The 17,044-nt window shown below is 35.1% G+C and overlaps 1 protein-coding gene across 2 annotated transcripts in view; it reads left to right on the forward strand.

Moving 5' to 3' along the window:
• STIM2 (stromal interaction molecule 2) overlaps window positions 1-13,573 on the forward strand; it is a 178,901-nt gene extending 165,328 nt beyond the window's left edge. For both annotated transcript variants that reach the window (XM_072620423.1, XM_072620424.1), the window contains 4 exons: window positions 256-356; window positions 719-957; window positions 6,810-7,065; window positions 12,138-13,573. In XM_072620423.1, coding sequence (XP_072476524.1) covers window positions 256-356; window positions 719-957; window positions 6,810-7,065; window positions 12,138-12,615 — 1,074 coding nt within the window. In that variant the 3' untranslated portion in view covers window positions 12,616-13,573. The remainder of the gene's footprint in view (window positions 1-255; window positions 357-718; window positions 958-6,809; window positions 7,066-12,137) is intronic.
• The last annotated feature ends 3,471 nt before the right edge of the window (window positions 13,574-17,044 follow it).

Below are 17,044 nucleotides of genomic sequence, written 5' to 3' on the forward strand. Positions count from 1 at the left end.
GAGATTAGGGAAAAATTCTTTAGAACAGGGATTTGAGTTTTATTGATTAATATTGCCTTTTGAGAAAGCAATCCACTCCATTGTTCCGTTTTTTGGAAACCATAAAATTGGTTTCTGAGTTGCTAATTTTGTAGCAATTTCCATGGTTATTAAATTTATATTAAGTAAAATAAACTTCATTCATGTGTAGGTATTGTGTATAAATGTGTTTTAAGTTGATGTTTAGATTCATTCTTTCTTTTCTGATATTCTTAGGCAGAGAAGATAAAAAAAAAGAGAAACACAGTCTTTGGGACTCTGCATGTTGCACACAGCTCATCTCTGGATGAGGTGGACCATAAAATTCTTGAAGCAAAGTAAGAAAATTAACATCAGTAATCTTTTTTAACATGTTTTTTTAAATTGTAAGTTTACATTTACAAAGACATTTACATCAGAGTTTGGCATATTATTTTGATTAGGTAAATTGTACAAACTATTATGGCCTTCTAGGAATGGTTAATTTTTTTCCTTTATCAGTGTTGGTAAATACATGGGGTTAATTATTCTACTGTGAACTCTTTATTTGACAAATTTAAATGACAAATGACATCAAAAATGCTGAAAAAAAGAAAAACTCCTTTAAAAATGTAGGTCTCTTTCCACAAGTGACATTTGTCATTTCACATCAAATTTACTGAGGTGATGAATAATTAACTATTGTCTTAACTTTTCCCAGGAAAGCTCTCTCTGAGTTGACAACTTGTTTACGAGAGCGACTTTTTCGCTGGCAGCAGATTGAGAAGATCTGTGGATTTCAAATAGCGCATAACTCAGGCCTGCCTAGCCTGACGTCTTCTCTTTATTCCGATCACAGTTGGGTAGTGATGCCTAGAGTCTCTATTCCACCCTACCCAATTGCTGGTGGAGTTGATGACTTAGATGAAGACACACCTCCAATAGTTTCACAATTTTCAGGTAGGTTGTATGGTTAAAATATATGATATAATAAATGATTATAATTAAAATAGTTAAATTGATGATATAACTTAAAAAAACTACTAGATTTCTAGCATAGCTTTCTTTATGGTTGCCTGACATTTATCTGTTCTCTTCCTCTAAGGCTTTTTTTGCATTATCATTTAAATACTCAGAATTCAAAAGTATAAATTGTAAAACCATGACTTTATTGAATTTAAATAAACATTGGGGATGAATTTGCTTAATGAACCAATCAGCATGTATTTATTAAACACCTGTTGCACAAGGCATTGTGGTTACAAAGAAGCACTAGGCAGTGATTGCTTTAGAGATGTCTCATCGTTGAGGTTGCAAATATGTACATAAGCCAATAACTAATAGTTGATGAAAGTACTGTCCAAAAAATATGGATAATTGAACAATAGATATGTCAAATGTTAAAGAAAGCTAAATCATTTTTAAAATTGAGGGCATAACAAGTCTTGTAAGGTAGATGGCACAGTAGCACAGATAGTTTAAAGCTATTAGTACTTAAATCTGCACTAAGGCTTTCGAGATACCCCGTATAAATGCTAGCAGCTATTAGTGCTTAGATTGTGTTAAGACTTTTGGGATGACTGTTATACTTTGGGTTGCACAGTTCTTTATATATATTAAATTTACTATCACCATACTTCAAGATGACCTAATTTTATTATTGGCACTACCTCCCTCCACTAACACGTATCGAAACTTCTTTTACTGGGTAGACCACATTTCAGATTTTCTCTAACCAAAAAAATACATCACCCAAACAGCAAACAAGCCCTGTAAAATTAGCTAGCCCTTACTATACATTAACTAAACTATCTATAGTTGTGAGGCTTTAATACTTAAATGAAAATTTTGGATTTATGACATTTGAGCATATATAATACCCAATATGGATTTTTTTTATCCCAAGTATTACTTCTTTATCAAAGTTTGGAATAGAAACATGATAATTTATAAATTTTAACTGAATTTTGTTTTCTCTTATTGATATGATTTCTAATATTATAGCATGTCTGTGAAATGAAGTGCTTATTCTGAAAATTAGCTATTCTAATAATGTCTTTATTATGTCATTATTATCGTTATGGACTTATTATTACTACTGTTAAGAACAGCAAAACTGCCCATCAGATAGTTTGGTGGAGGAGACATATAGATGTTAGCATATGGAATGTCAGAGAACAACAAAAAACTTAATTGGTTTCAGGCTAAATTTTCACTTGGATATTCCATTGTTAAACAGTAGGCTTGCTTATCCTCCCCTCCTTTTTTCTTCACTCCCTTCCTCCTCCTTCTTCCTTTGCTACTCCTTCTCTCCTCCCTCCTTATATCCTCCTTGTCTCTTCCCTGTCTTTCCTTTCCCCTTTCCTTTTCTTTCTGGACCCATGGTTTCATTTGTAGGGGTTTCTTATGATGAAAGTCCTTTTATCAGTACAGATTAGCAACTGCTCTACAATATATACATTTAGAAAGTTGCCTGGGGGCACTAAGAAAGAAGTTCAAATGATTTCTCCAGGGTCACAAAGCCAGTTTGTACCAGAGGTAGATTTGAACCCAGATGTTCCTGACATTGAGATTGGCTTTCTATCTATATTATATATGAGGAAATAGAGTCTTAGGTAGTGATTTGGCCAAAGACACATGACAGAACTAGGACTTGGTCTCAGATCATCTAGCTCCAAGCTCAGTGCTTTTAATGCTACTATGCTTTACCTTAAAACAGACTTTCAGTTAATAGTAATGAAGACTATAAAGGACATTTTTGTGCCATATTCAGGTTTACAAAGTACTTTATACATATACTTTAAAAAAATCTATATGAAAAGCATGAGTTAGTTTCAGATGTTGTTGTGCATAATTTAAAAAATTTAGCTGCCAAATCAGAATAGTTACAGTGAGAAAATATAGGTAGAAAGTGGAAATAAAAACAAGCTTGGGGGGGTGGTGGTGTGTGGCAGAGCCAAAGTAGTGGAGTAGAAAGAAGGACCTGTCGTAGGTCTCCTCCCATAGCCCATAAAGTACCTGTAAAAAATGACTCTAAACAAATTCTAGAGCAGCAGAAGCCACAAAACAACAGAGTAAAAGAGATTACCAGCCCAACGCTGCCTGGAAGGCTGACAGGAAAGGTCTATCACAAGGGGCTCAGAGTGGAACACAGCCCAACCTTGACTGCACGGTACGTTTCAGCAAGAATAGGAGCAGAGCAGGCTTCAGGACGTGAAATCACAGGCGCAGCTGTGGGTCCCAGATTCTCAACCCACATATGCCAAAGATAGCTTCAAAGGTTAGTGAGAAAACTCTTTCACCTGGGTGAGAAGGGAACAGGGTCCTTCCCCACCTTTGGCCCCAGGTGGCAGCAGCATCCATTTTTGGAGCCCTTGGCCTAAAGACCCTGGGGGAATCAAACTGCTGATGTGAGTCTCAGCCCTGAGTGGCGATCCTGGGGTGAGGAGGAGCACTGGCTGGTGGAGCTGCTAGAGGCTCTGGAGAGGGAATTCTACTCTCAGATCCTGGGCAGAAGAGTGCTTGTGATTGCTTCCAGACCAGAGTGCAGATCAGGAGAGGAGTAAACTTCTCTCCTTTGATTGTGCTACCTTGGAGGAACTGAGAGCTTACAGGTCCCCAGAGTATACCTACCACTTGACAAAGGACTCAAAAGCCAAGTAACTGGCTGGCAAAAAATACCCAACAAAGGGAAAAAAAGTAAGACTATAGAAGGTTACTTTCTCGGTGAACAGGTATTTTCTTCCATCCTTTCAGATGAAGAAAAACAATGCATACCATCAGAGGAAGACATAAAAGTCAAGGCTTTTGCATCCAAAACCTTCAAAAAAAATATGCAATGGTCTCATGCCATGGAGGAGCTGAAAAAGGATTTTGAAAATCAAGTAAGAGAAGTAGAGGAAAAATTGGGAAGAGAAATGAGAGTGATGCAAGAAAATCGTGAAAAATGAGTCAACAGCCTGCTAAAGGAGACCCCAAAAAATGCTGAAGAAAATAACACCTTTAAAAATAGACTAACTCAAATGACAAAAGGGGTTCAAAAAGCCAATGAGGAGAAGAATGCTTTAAAAAGCAGAATTAGCCAAATGGAAAAGGAGGTTCAAAAGCTCACTGAAGAGAATAGTTTTTTAAAAATTAGAATGGAGAAGATGGAAGCAGAAGACATTGTGAAATAGCTCATTGGAAAAACAACTGATCTGGAAAATAGATCCAGGAGAAACAATTTAAAAATTATAGGACTATCTGAAAGCCATGATCAAAAAAGAACCTAGACGTCATCTTTCATGAAATTATCAAGGAACATTGCCCTGATATTCTAGAACTAGATGGTAAAATAAATATTGAAAGAATCTACCAATCACCTCCTGAAAGAGATCCCAAAAGGAAAACTCCTAGGAGTATTGTAGCCAAATTCCAGAGTTCCCAGGTCAAGGAGAAAATATTGCAAGCAGCCAGAAAGAAACAATTCAAGTATCGTGGAACTACAATCAGGATAACATAAGATCTAGCAGTTTCTACATTAAGGGATTGAAGGGCTTGGAATATGATATTCCAGAAGTCAAAGGAACTAGGATCAAAACCAAGAATCACCTACCCAGCAAAACTGAGTATAATACTTCAGAGGAAAAAATGGTCATTCAGTGAAATAGAAGACTTTCAAGCATTCTTGATAAAAAACAGAGCTGAATAGAAAATTTGACTTTCAAACACAAGAATCAGGAGAAGCATGAAAAGAAAGATAGTATTTGTAACTCTCGAAACTTTTCTCAATGTTTGGGTAGTTGGAGGGTTTATATACGTGTGTGTGTATGTGTGTGTGTGTGTGTGTGTGTGTGTGTGTGTGTGTGTGTGTGTGTATGGAAATATATATGGAAGGAAAGCAATCTGATATAGATTATACATGGCAGTTATGCAAAACAGATTTCCAGATTAGTATGTGAAAGAACCACCCCACCATCCCCAAAAACCCCAAGAAAAATAAAGTTTTTAAAAAGTATACCTAATTTGCCTTTAGATTCCATTATTTCTTTCAGGAGTAAATTTTGAAAGTAGTAGCATTGCACACCATCAAAGGAAGAAAAAACTCTGTAATCTAAGGATGATAAGGATGAATATGTGTGTGTGTGTGGGTGTGTGTGCGCACGTCTATAGCTGTATCTACACATACACACACACAGTATGTGAGGGTTATGTGTGTATATATGTATGTCCTTAGGAATGAGCTATTCAATAGAAATAAAGTACTGGAAATAAATTTTGTTGCTGCTTAATACAGTATATGGTTTTAAAATCCCAAGCTTGCTTTTTTTTTTAAACTTTGATTAATTTTTAGTTTTCAACATGCATTTCCACAAGATATTGAGTTCCAAATTTTCTCTCCATCTCTTCCCTCCCCCCACCCAAGACACCATGCATTCTGATTACCCCCCTTTCCCCCAGTCTGCCCTCCATTGTATCACACACAGCCCTCCCTTCCTTTATTCTCATCTTCTCTCTTTTCTTGTAGAACAAGATAGATTTCTACACCCCATTATCTATATTTCTTATTTCCCAGTTCCCAAGGGTAGAGGGAAGGGGAGGGAAGCACTTGGAGTGCATTAGGATTCTTAGAAAGAAGGAAGTTCAGAAGCGAGCAGCTTAGATGTTGCTTAGATCACAGGAGCAAAGAGCAGTATCTCAGTTTCAGCATCTACTCCACCTCCACAGTAGAGGAACAACCAGGACAGGAAACCCAGACCAGAGCGGAACCTCCATTTCTGTCACTCTGATGCAAGAGAGCCTTCCACAGTGACTATAACGGGCAGAGTTCTATATAGCATTCTAGTGTTGCTCAAACCAGAACCTAGGAATTTGTAGAGCTTGGAGTAGGAGGGCAGCAGTTTACCCTGTGTCAGATCACTTTGGGAGCACTAAAAAGTACTTGCAGTTCTGAACCCAAGCTCTTCCGTAGTCCAGAAATAATACAATACTCAGTACCCCAAAGAAAGCGACGACAAGACCAAGAATGTGACAAAGGCCAGGCCCATTATCCAGGCAGAAGTCAAGACATAGACTGGAAGAACGAACAAACAAAAAGTGTTCCACCCTGAAAAGCGTGACAGGGACCTCTGCAAGGCAAACTCAGAAAAAGACAAACAAGTCTAAAACATATACAAGCAAAGCCTCAGAGAAAAACACATCAGTTGGCATCAGTTCAGTTAGAATTTCTGGAGAAGGTGAAGCAAAAACACCAAAATATTAAGCAACATAGATCAAAATGATTCCCTAATTTATAACTTCTTGAAGTTATTTGATTTTAATATCTGTATTAGATTGCAGTATCTGAAAAGATAACTGTTTGCCTAAAATCAATCTAAAATATGATTGCATTATTAAAGAAGGCCTATTTAATATCAGGAACCATTAATGCTTTTTCAGTTTGAAACATTATCTTTTAAATACTTTCTTATACTAATTCTGTGAAACTTTACCGTGTTAGTCATCTTTGGAATGACTCAGTAAAGAGGTTAGGCAGTTGGCGATGTTATGATTCAGTTGTTTTTCTATGCACATGTTCTTTTCATTTCTCTTGGCTTTTAAGCCAGTTGCTTTCAAAATAAGTACTTATTTCTGAAAAAGACTTAATTTTCTTATGAGCTAATAGTATCAGCCCAAAGTCAGAGGATAAATGAAGTAAAGATGGTCAGACAGTGCTATCTCATAATTCTCTTATGTATGTGAATAAATCATATGAATAAAGGGAGCCTATGGTCATCATTGTAATTTGAATTTTGTTTAGGGGAGTGTTCTTTAAATATTTTTTCTTTTTGTAGGGTCCATTCCGAAACCTCCCATGTCATTAGCAAGAAGCAGCAGCCTATGTCGTTCTCGCCGAAGTATTGTGCCGTCGTCCCCACAGTCTCCACATGCTCAGCTTCCTTCACATACGCCTCATCCTCGGCATCCTCAGCACTTACAACATTCTTTGCCTTCCCCTGATCCTGACATTCTTTCAGTTTCAAGTTGCCCTGCTCTTTATCGCACGGAAGAAGAGGAAGAGGCCATTTACTTCACTGCTGACAAACAGTGGTATGATTACTGAACTGATTATTTTAAAAATTGGTTGAGCAGAGGCATTTAAAATGTAGCATGTCAGTGAGGCATCCTAGGAGAGCTTGTCTTTGAACCATGATCCCCTCTCTCCCCTTTAAATGTTGATGTGACTGGTGTGATATAATGTGTCAGAGCTCTGGTTTGGGAGTCTGAAGAATTGGGTTCTAATCCCAGCCTGTGTACTTATTTAGATTATGACCTTGTGTTAGTCACTTAACCTCATTAAGTCTCAATTCATAAGGAAGTTGTCACATCACTGTGAGGATTGCATGAGAAAATATGCTGGAAATTATGAAACACTATCATAGGAACCAGGATTTTGAGCTAGTCATTGACACCTGTAGATCTCCATTTACTTTTCTTTCAAATAAAGTGGTGGGACTGGATGATATCTAGCTCTAATTGCCCATGATTCTGTTACTGACTTTGTTAACTACAATTGTCATGAGGCTTTTGTGCTAGGACACTAGCCTAGACTGTCTCTTACAACCATTGTTTCTCTAATTTGCTCTAACTTTTATAAAAATCTATCCAAAAAGAAACAGAAGAATCAGCTTAACAGTTGCAAAATAATCACTTTGTTTAAAGGAAGTCTGGTTATGAAGTGATTAGTAGACTAGTGTCATTAAGGAATAATACTGTCTTTCATCATTCTAATTCTGACCTTTAGAGAATCTAGATTGCATAAATTGGCAAAAATCTATAGGATTAATTTTCCTTGTACTTCTGTAGACATAAAATTTTCTGTAGTAAAATTTGCCATATGTAGTAGAGAAAACCCAGGAATGTGGAAAATTCAGTTTAAATATCTTAGCATACTTGAATTGCTTGATCCCCAAATTCATTTGGGTATGTAGGGATAAGAAACCTTCCAATATATTAAGGGGTTTAGTTTTATTAGGTTTTTATGGATACTATCTTGTGAAATATTTTTAACCTGGGTTAGAATTTCACACACGAAGCAGCCAAATGAGAGAGAACAGCTAAGCTACATAACAAAAGATCAAGTAAATTAATAATTATAATGAAATAACTCTTTGATTGCAGAGGCAGTTGAGGGATAAAAAAACCAAACCGCTTCAAGGAATAATGACATGTGCCATTCAATTTTTGGCCCTCCTGTCTTAGAAGAAGAAGTTTGGTGGAGCCTCCAACCAGTTACTGATAACCCTGGATTGGATATTTGTCCACATGTGTACACTGTTCCTTGCTGTAAATTTTACTGTGTTTCTACTCGTGAGAGAATTTATGCCCAAGTGCTTTGAAATGAGAAGTCCTGGGTAAAATAAGGCATAATTATCAATCATGTAATTAATTATTTATCTATTTGTTATGTTGTACAAAGAAATTACAGAGAAAGAATTTGTCTTAGGAATTTATAAGCTTGTGAAGTCAGCATTCACACACGCCTAAGTAAAGCATGTGCACATGATGAAATGAAAGTAGTAGCTCCATGCATAAATAGACCAGGAGACAGACTTCGTGTGTTCTAGTCTAGTACTCCCTCCGCCAGCACAGATTTCCATACATCTGTGCCTTTAAAGAAAAATTCTGAATTGAACTTCAACACATACCATCTGATAAAAATCAGCATTTCAGTAAACATTGTACAAACTCAGAGGATTGTACATGAAATTTCAGTCTGTTATATGTTGCTTGCTTTTATTTTTAGTACACAACAAATTTAACCCCCACCTTTCAAAGCTCTTTTGCTTGTCTTTGATTCTTTGTTCTCTTTTGCTATTGTGTGTGAGTATGTGTGTGTGTGTGTGTGTGTATGTGGATTCTGTTCTGTTCCAGCAATCTCTTTACCCCATTAAAAAACAACAGTGACATTCTCGTAACAAATCCGTATAGTCGTATAGTCTGGTTGTGTCCAGAAATATATCTCATTTTGCATATTGAGTCCAGAACCTTTCTATCAGGAGGATAATATGCCTTGTCATGAATATTCTGGAATCATATTTAGTCATTTCATTGATCAGATTCTCAGACTTTCAAAGGTGGTTTTTCTTCATAATGTTATTGTATAAATTGTTCTCCTAGTTCTGGTCACTTCACTGTGAATTCAAACTTGCCCAAATTTGTCTGAAATTATCCCCTTTATAATTTCTTATTTTATGATAGTATTCCATTACATTCATATACCATAATTGGTTTACGTATTTTCCAATTGATGTACATTCTCCTACTTTCCAGTTCTTTGCCATTGCAAAAAAGAGCCATTACATATAATATATATTCCATAATACATATCTTTCTTAACCTGTTGGATTCATAGGAAAGCTACCCAGTATGATGGAAATCTCCTTCTAAGTCTTGTATTATATTGACATCCCTAGGACCTCAGGCTGTATCTTTGATTCAGTCAACTTCTTTTTCTAGTAATTTTTGTCGTGAATGTTTTGGCACTACTATTTGTGCAGAACAAATTATTGGTAACAGTTCTAGATATTAAGATAAAATGCATGTTAAAGATCAGTGTCTTGAAGTCATACGATTATGTAGAATAGGGAAGAGACAGTTGTGGAGAAGAACCTGAGATCATTCTAAATACATTAGTAATGATTGTAAACTAGAGAGCTCTTCTCTTAGTTAGTCATTGGTAGTGATTGAACAAGTTCGTTTCCACACCTTGGGGATGCATTGTTACAGTTATGCTTAAGGTTTAGCTTCTTATTGAAAATCACAATTGGTTAAAGAATCCAAACTAAAATTCAGTTCTTCCCACGTCCAATCCAGTGTTCATTTCATTATAGCATACTATATTATTTTATTTTTATTTATTTTTGGTCTGGACCTGTGCTTTCATCAGTGTAGAGAACTCCTAGTGAGGAAACTCCCTTAAATCAGTATAGATCAATAGTTGTTCTACAATTCATGTTTTTAAAAAGTTGCCTGGGAAACTGAAACATTAGACTTGCCCAGGGTCACAAAGGCAATACATATCTGAAGCTGGATTTGACCCCAGGTTTTCCTGAACCTGAGACTGGCTCTCCATTATGCCTCTACTAAAGTATTAAGTTAGTAACTTTAGACTGTAGAATGCAGTGAATGGGCAGTGTTTCTGCTTATTACTGTGGAATGCTACTCCAGCAGTAACAGGACTCATCTTTCCCAGGGTAACAGTGATATGTGGGTTTAGTTAAAATGCTCTTCTACCAAAAAGGAAGCTTTTTCACTTCTAATTATAGTACCAGAAATGTGTTACTAATTTTTTCAGCTTCCTGAAGATTATGTCACTTAAAGGCAATGCTCTCACCTACCTTGTGCTTCTTAGGATGAGTGGCAGTGGTGACTTTGAGAGTATGCTCCTACATGGGCTCTTCAGGCCTATAACTCATTTCAGACACCCAGACGATTCTGGAAAATTTGCATGGTGCTTTGCTCCTCGGAAATGGATGGCTTTGTGATTTGTAAGAATAACAGTAGCATAACAGATAGTTTTATGAACAATTTCCTTACTTAGCATTCTTCTCTATTTATACTCCATTTCTACCTTTTGTCAACTATTTCTCTTCTTGACTATCTCCCTTATTTTTTTCATTATTCCTTTCTACCATGTTATTCTCCCTTTTTTCTCTCTACTTTTCTCAGGGAGGGAAAGAAGCAATAGAAATGTCTTGAAGAAATGGGTTTAGAAAGATACCTATTTGCTTATAATCCTTTCATTTGTACATTTTGGTGGATAAGGAGATTAAAATTTTTTTGCCTATTGTAGGTTAAAATTCTTGATTTGAAGTTAACTGAGTTTCCTAAAATATTGTCATAGGCCAAACATTTTTGTCTCTTTAAAAATATCAAGAGATCAGTAAGAGTGGTAAGTGAGAAATGATTGGGCTATAAAAACAAAAGACTTCAATCTAATTTTCAAGGGAGTAATTCTAATTTGAGAATTTATCCAGGGATGATTCATGTTCTGATCATGTACCTGACAGAAACTAAGAGTATAACCAGATACTGAAAAACCAGGGGTTAGGATAACATCTTTCCCAATAGAAAATTACAGTATTTCTCTTAATGTTTGTACCCATGGAAGTGTACATTTTTACTTGTTCCCTTTGTTTAATTTAATTGACTCTAATGTAGAACTTTCCAGTGTAAATCTTTATTTTATTCTTCCAAAGACATGGCAGTTATAAGGCAATTTTTAAAGGGATGTTCATTTTTATAAAAAAAATTTAAATAAGATAGAACAACTTGGCCAATTTTATTTTGTGTTATCTTGCCTTTAAATGATATAATCTTTAGCATGTTCATAGCTGTACTTTTATGCATTTCAATTGATTATCTACCTTTTTTTTTCTTGAAGTAAATGAAACTGAATTTTTCATTGTAAATTTTTAACTGTCCAGTTGAGCAAAAAATTTAGAAAATAACTGGGAGAAGGAAGACAAAGAAAACTTTTTCAAATGGTAATACTCAGTTGTGCTTTGAAATATACATTGATCAGCAACACATGGACCTAAAACAATTCCAAAGGATTCATGGTGGAAAATGCCATCCACATCAAGAGAAAGAAATATGGAGTATGAATGCAAATCAAAGCCTGCTATTTACTCCCTTTTTTGTTTTGTTTTTTCTTTCTCATGGTTCTTCCCATTCAGTATAATTCTTCTATACAACATGACTAATGTGAAAATATGTTTAATAAGATTGTATATGTAGAACCTAAAAAAATACATCGAGAGAGACAATGATTTGTAGTAAATCTTGAAATAAAAATGCTAAACTACCTAGAATGTAATAAGGCGGTCCTATTTTCAATTTGTTATAGATATATTTTCCAGATTAGAAATAAAAATATTTCATCATTTCTTCCTTTTCCTAAATTAAACATATTTTTACATTATTGCAAATAATGTAAATCTTAGTAATGAAGATTATTCTTGGTTTGGTTATTGAAATTTGTGAAATTCACTTTAGGTATCCCCCTTTTCAAATCACAGTAGAGTGAATATAATTGTATATTGAGTAAATTAGAATGTCATCTTTTCCTGTTAGCATTTTATCTTTACCTTTTTTTGTTTTGATTTTATCTCATTCAGGGAAGTACCAGATACAGCTTCAGAATGTGACTCCTTAAACTCATCCATTGGAAGAAAACAGTCTCCGCCTTCAAGCCTTGAGATGTACCATACATTATCTCCTCGAAAAATATCGAGGGAGGAACTCTCATTAGAAGATTCATCAAGAGGAGGCTCACCAGTAACTGTTAATATTTCCAGGGGTTCTCCTGATTGTATAGGTCTGACAGAAACTAAGAGTATGATATTCAGTCCTGCAAGCAAAGTTTATAATGGTATCTTGGAGAAATCTTGCAGCATGAACCAACTTTCTAGTGGTATGCCTGTTTCTAAATCTCGCCACACTTCATCTTCATCAGCCAACAATGAAAGCAAACCCATTCAAGAAATCCGAAATGTCCCCAGGATAAGCAGTATCCCGCAGGACCTTTGTCAGAATGGAGAGAAAAGCAAAAAGCCATCAAAAATTAAAAGCCTTTTTAAGAAGAAATCCAAATGAATTGGCTAGTAGAAATCCACAAGTGTGGCATCATTAAACTTTTCTTTATCTTTCACTTAAGAAATTTTTTTGTTATTTTAAAATTTTAGGAATGTAATTCCATTCGGGCTTTCCAGAATGAATGCCATAATGGAATGCCCTTAAAGGCAACTGTTTGCTTGTTAAAGTGACTCTGCCATCCGTACGTCATACCAGCTTGTCACTGAAAAAATCATTAAAACATTGAGACAGTTTACAGTTATTCCTGCCTATTTATTTCTGCTTTGTTATTAGTTATGTATATAAAAAACTTTTTTTGAAAGCCACTTTGGACTTCTGAGCTTTAATGGACTAGTAAGCCCACATGGGCTTGCAAAAATTTCTTGTTTACCAGAGCATCTTCTTATCTTTCCACAGAGCTATTTACAATACTGGACTAAGTAACTTAAAGTAAAACTAATTGCACTACTGTTTTCCAGACTGGAAAAAAAAATCTCTGCAAGTGAAACTGTCTAGGGCTTATAAAATGACTAAGGAGAGGAGGCTGTTTTCACTTTTAAATCTAAATGGGTTTTTAAATAGAACCTAGGATTTCTAACTGACTTGATTTCTGGAAATGGAAACCTACACTTTTATTAGGGGAAGCTTCTTTAGACACCTTTATTATTCTCAAGTTTCAAGTCCTGCTGTAGAGATCATGGCTTTTGTTTCTGTTGTTTGTTCCCAAGGGCTTTCACTGTGATTTTACTGCATTGCAGGCTGTATGATAAAAGATATGCATAATTTAATGAACTGAGCTTCTTGATTCTTTTTGCAAGTGACATACTTGGAACTTGACTGAAGGACTTAAAACATTCACAAACTTAAACTGGGGGGGAAATATGGGCACTTGTTTACAGACTTTGAATAACTACAGAGGATATTTGGTTTGTGAAACTTTGTACTGTGGAAAAGATAATAAATTGGAGACATTATTGTGTGGGATTGTGTTGATTTATGTTGAGGGTAACTCTCCACCAAAACAGTTATGGTTGCTTGAAAGCTGTGGTAAGCTTATTGTTTCATTGCCATATAAATAATAGTGGCATTTTTGAAGTTGAGTTTTCAAAAGAAATTCTTGTTGTTCTTTATAATATATATGTAGTGTTAAATGTTCTTATATCAAGGCAAACAAATATACATGTATGGTGCATTTAGTCTTGTGTTTTTATCAATTTGGACTTCATTAAATTGACATTTCAGGTGTAATATTCAGATAGAACAATAAATAGCTTTAGTTGGATTACTTAAACAGGTTTAACGTAGAGCAACAAAATGTATAATGCTTGGAATTCATTGGGCTTCACCTCTCAGCACTTAAAAAACAAATCAGATCTTCTCTCTTCAATGCCTCGTGTGCTTGGATGAAAGACTTATACTTATTAACTGGAGTCAGTTCTTGCACATCATGGAAGTTTCAAAAAGAGGTGTTTAGCTGCACTTTTCTGTTAAGATTATGTAAAAATACTGATGGGTAAACAAGAATTTTCCCTCCAAAGAAATGCTTTCACTTCTATGAATGTTAGCAGTTGAAATCTCACGTAAATTTATAACTATTGATTCTCTTTAATATTTGTTGAAGGACTTGTTAAGATTTTTTCTTTAGAATAGAATTTAGAATGATCTAACTGATTCCCCTTAGCTTTTAGGGTGCTTGATCCACAAGTTCCAGAATGAAGATAAAAAGAGGTTGAAGTAAAAAGAAAAAAAAACCTGTTGACTAAGATTAGGATACACTGACTTGAAAGGTATAGAAAAGACGTAGAAGCATGGTTTCCAGTGACTTGGTCAGGATGGAAGAGATATTGTCAAAAGTAAAGCATGCTCAAAAGTGAGGGGAAAGTTATAAAGAATTAGAAAGGACTCAGAGACCTTCACTGAAGTGCTTGAAGTACCCAAAATTCACTTGACTGATTTACCAGGCACCAGAGTGTGAGCAGCATCCTGTTTGCCATTCAGCTGTCAACTTTGGGAAATGAATTTAAATCTTCTGGCCTTACTAGTGAAGACTCTCTGTATGGTAGATAACTAAGTTCATTTTCTAACTTTGTCTTTTTTTACAGATAAAGAGTTTGTTATAAGTTTTTAATGATTTACTTCCTTGAAGCAATAGAAAGTTCACATTTATTTGGAACTTTGCGGTTAATAGGCACTTAAAATGCATTTTTAACCTGGTTAATTGTAATTAATTTGAATTTCACATGATTTGCATAGGGGCTGGACTCAAGTTTGCCATATGTGACTTGCAGCATGTTTGCTTTCATAGGTAGCATGAACTACATTTTAGAGATTCTATAATTAGGATCCATTAATCTAACATACAAAAAGTAAAAATGCCTTTGTCATGTTTATATAGAATGCCTAAGGCCTCATCAATAGATGCTGGGAGTTTAGATGTCAGTGATAGGCCATGAAAAGTGTATTCATTATAACCAGACTGAAGTTGAGATTCAACTGTAATTTAAATGACTTATTTTGTTACATTTTTTGAGACAGCTTTGATTTGCTCAGACATCCTTGGAAAACTGTGAGGAGGAAAATGCTAGTTGCCATTCACAGTAGTGTATGCAGTGGCTTCCAAAGTGACTTTAAAGGCTAGATTTGAAAACTAACAGCTCATAAAATGTTGAATCCCCAATCAGATTTGGAAGAATTTTTAAGATAAAAATAAGAAACTATCAGGATTTGTTTGTAAAACCAAGAGGTTAATCCAAAAGTTCATTCCTGAGCTAGTTGCTTAACTTAAGAATCATTTTCTCATAGAAATAGTAATTGGGCTTCTAGGCCAGTCCGCAAAATCTTTTTTATCTAATAGTGTTATTCAGTAAAAAAAGGAATCCTTAAGTAAAAGTATTAATGTTTTCCTCGGAGCATAGAAAGAAGGAAGCACAAAGGTATAGGTGATATACCATGGACCTGGAGGTCAGTGAGGCTCAAGAACCTGCCTTACTCCTTTAATTTTCTGGCAGAGTACTTAGTAGTAATTAGGAAGCAGAAAAGTGGCTGGAGAGCAATTTTAGGTCCTCCATTACTATGACTATATGATAGTTTACAAACTTCCAAGATATGTAGCCCTTTCCCCCTTTGTTTTGGTGAATATATAATTAGATTAACTAACTTATTACTTTTTATTTGCCTTACACAGGAGAAAAGTGACTCTTTTTTAAAAAAAATTAAATTTATTTTTAAAAAGTGGATATGTACTTCTTCCTCCCTCCTCTTCCCCCCTAATCCTTTCCCTTCACTATTGGGGCAAAAAAGAAAAAAAAAATGAACAAATATGCATAGTTAAGCAAACAAATCCCCACATCTGTTATATAAAAGAAAAGATGTCTTATTCTACACCTCAAGTCCATCACTTCTCTATCAGAAAGTTGATATTAGCCTTCATCATTAACCCAGTGTGTTATGAAATATTGATTGGACATTGTATTGATCAGAGTTCTTAAGTCTTTTAGAGTTACTTGTTTTTTTCAGTGTTGCTATAAAGGTGCATAATGTTCTTGTTCTGCTCACTTTTCACTCTAATTCTAATTTCTAATCTGTTCTTTTTCTAGCTTTTTTAGTTGCATGCTTAGATTCATTGATCTGCGCTTTCTCTGTTATATTCATGTAAGTATTTAGAGATATAAATTTTTCCCTAAGTGCTGCTTTGGTTGCATCCCATGCATTTTTGTATGTTTGTCTCATTATTGTCATTCTCTTTAATGAAATTATTGGTTGTTTCTATGATTTGTTGTTTGACCCATTCATTCTGTAGGATTAGCTTATTTAGTTTCTAGTTAGTTTTTAGCCTGTCTTTCCATGGCTCTCTGTTACATATAATTTTTATTACATTATGAACTGAAAAGGATGCATTTAATATTTCAGCTTTTCTGCATTTGAATGTGAGATGTTTATGCCTTACTACATAGTCAGTTTTTGTGTAGATGCCACATCCCACTGAGGAAAAGGTATATTCCTTTCTATCCCCATTCAGTTTTTTCCAGAGGTCTGTCATATATAACGTTACTAAAATTCTATTTACTTCCTTAATTTCTTTATTTTGTGGTTAGATTTATCTAATTGTGAGAGGGGGAGGTTGAGGTCCCACACTAGCATAGTTTTGCTGTTTATTTCTTTCTGTATGTCTCTCCTCTAAGAATTTGGATGCTATGCCGCTGGGTACATATATGTTTAGTATTGATATTCCTTCATTTTCTGTGGTACCTTTTAGCAAGATATAGTTTCCTTCTTTGTCTTTTAAAATTAGATCTGTTTTTAGTTTTGCTCTGTCTGGGTTCAGGATTGCTGCCCCAGCTTTTTTTCAAACTTCAGCTCCTGTCTTTTATTCTTTTGTATTTGCTCTGTGTATGTGTGTCTTTGTGTGTGTCTGCTTCTAATGTGTTTCTTGTAAACCATGTATTGTTAG

This window comes from Notamacropus eugenii, chromosome 6 (genome assembly GCF_028372415.1).
Source record: "Notamacropus eugenii isolate mMacEug1 chromosome 6, mMacEug1.pri_v2, whole genome shotgun sequence".
Lineage (NCBI taxonomy): Eukaryota > Metazoa > Chordata > Mammalia > Diprotodontia > Macropodidae > Notamacropus > Notamacropus eugenii.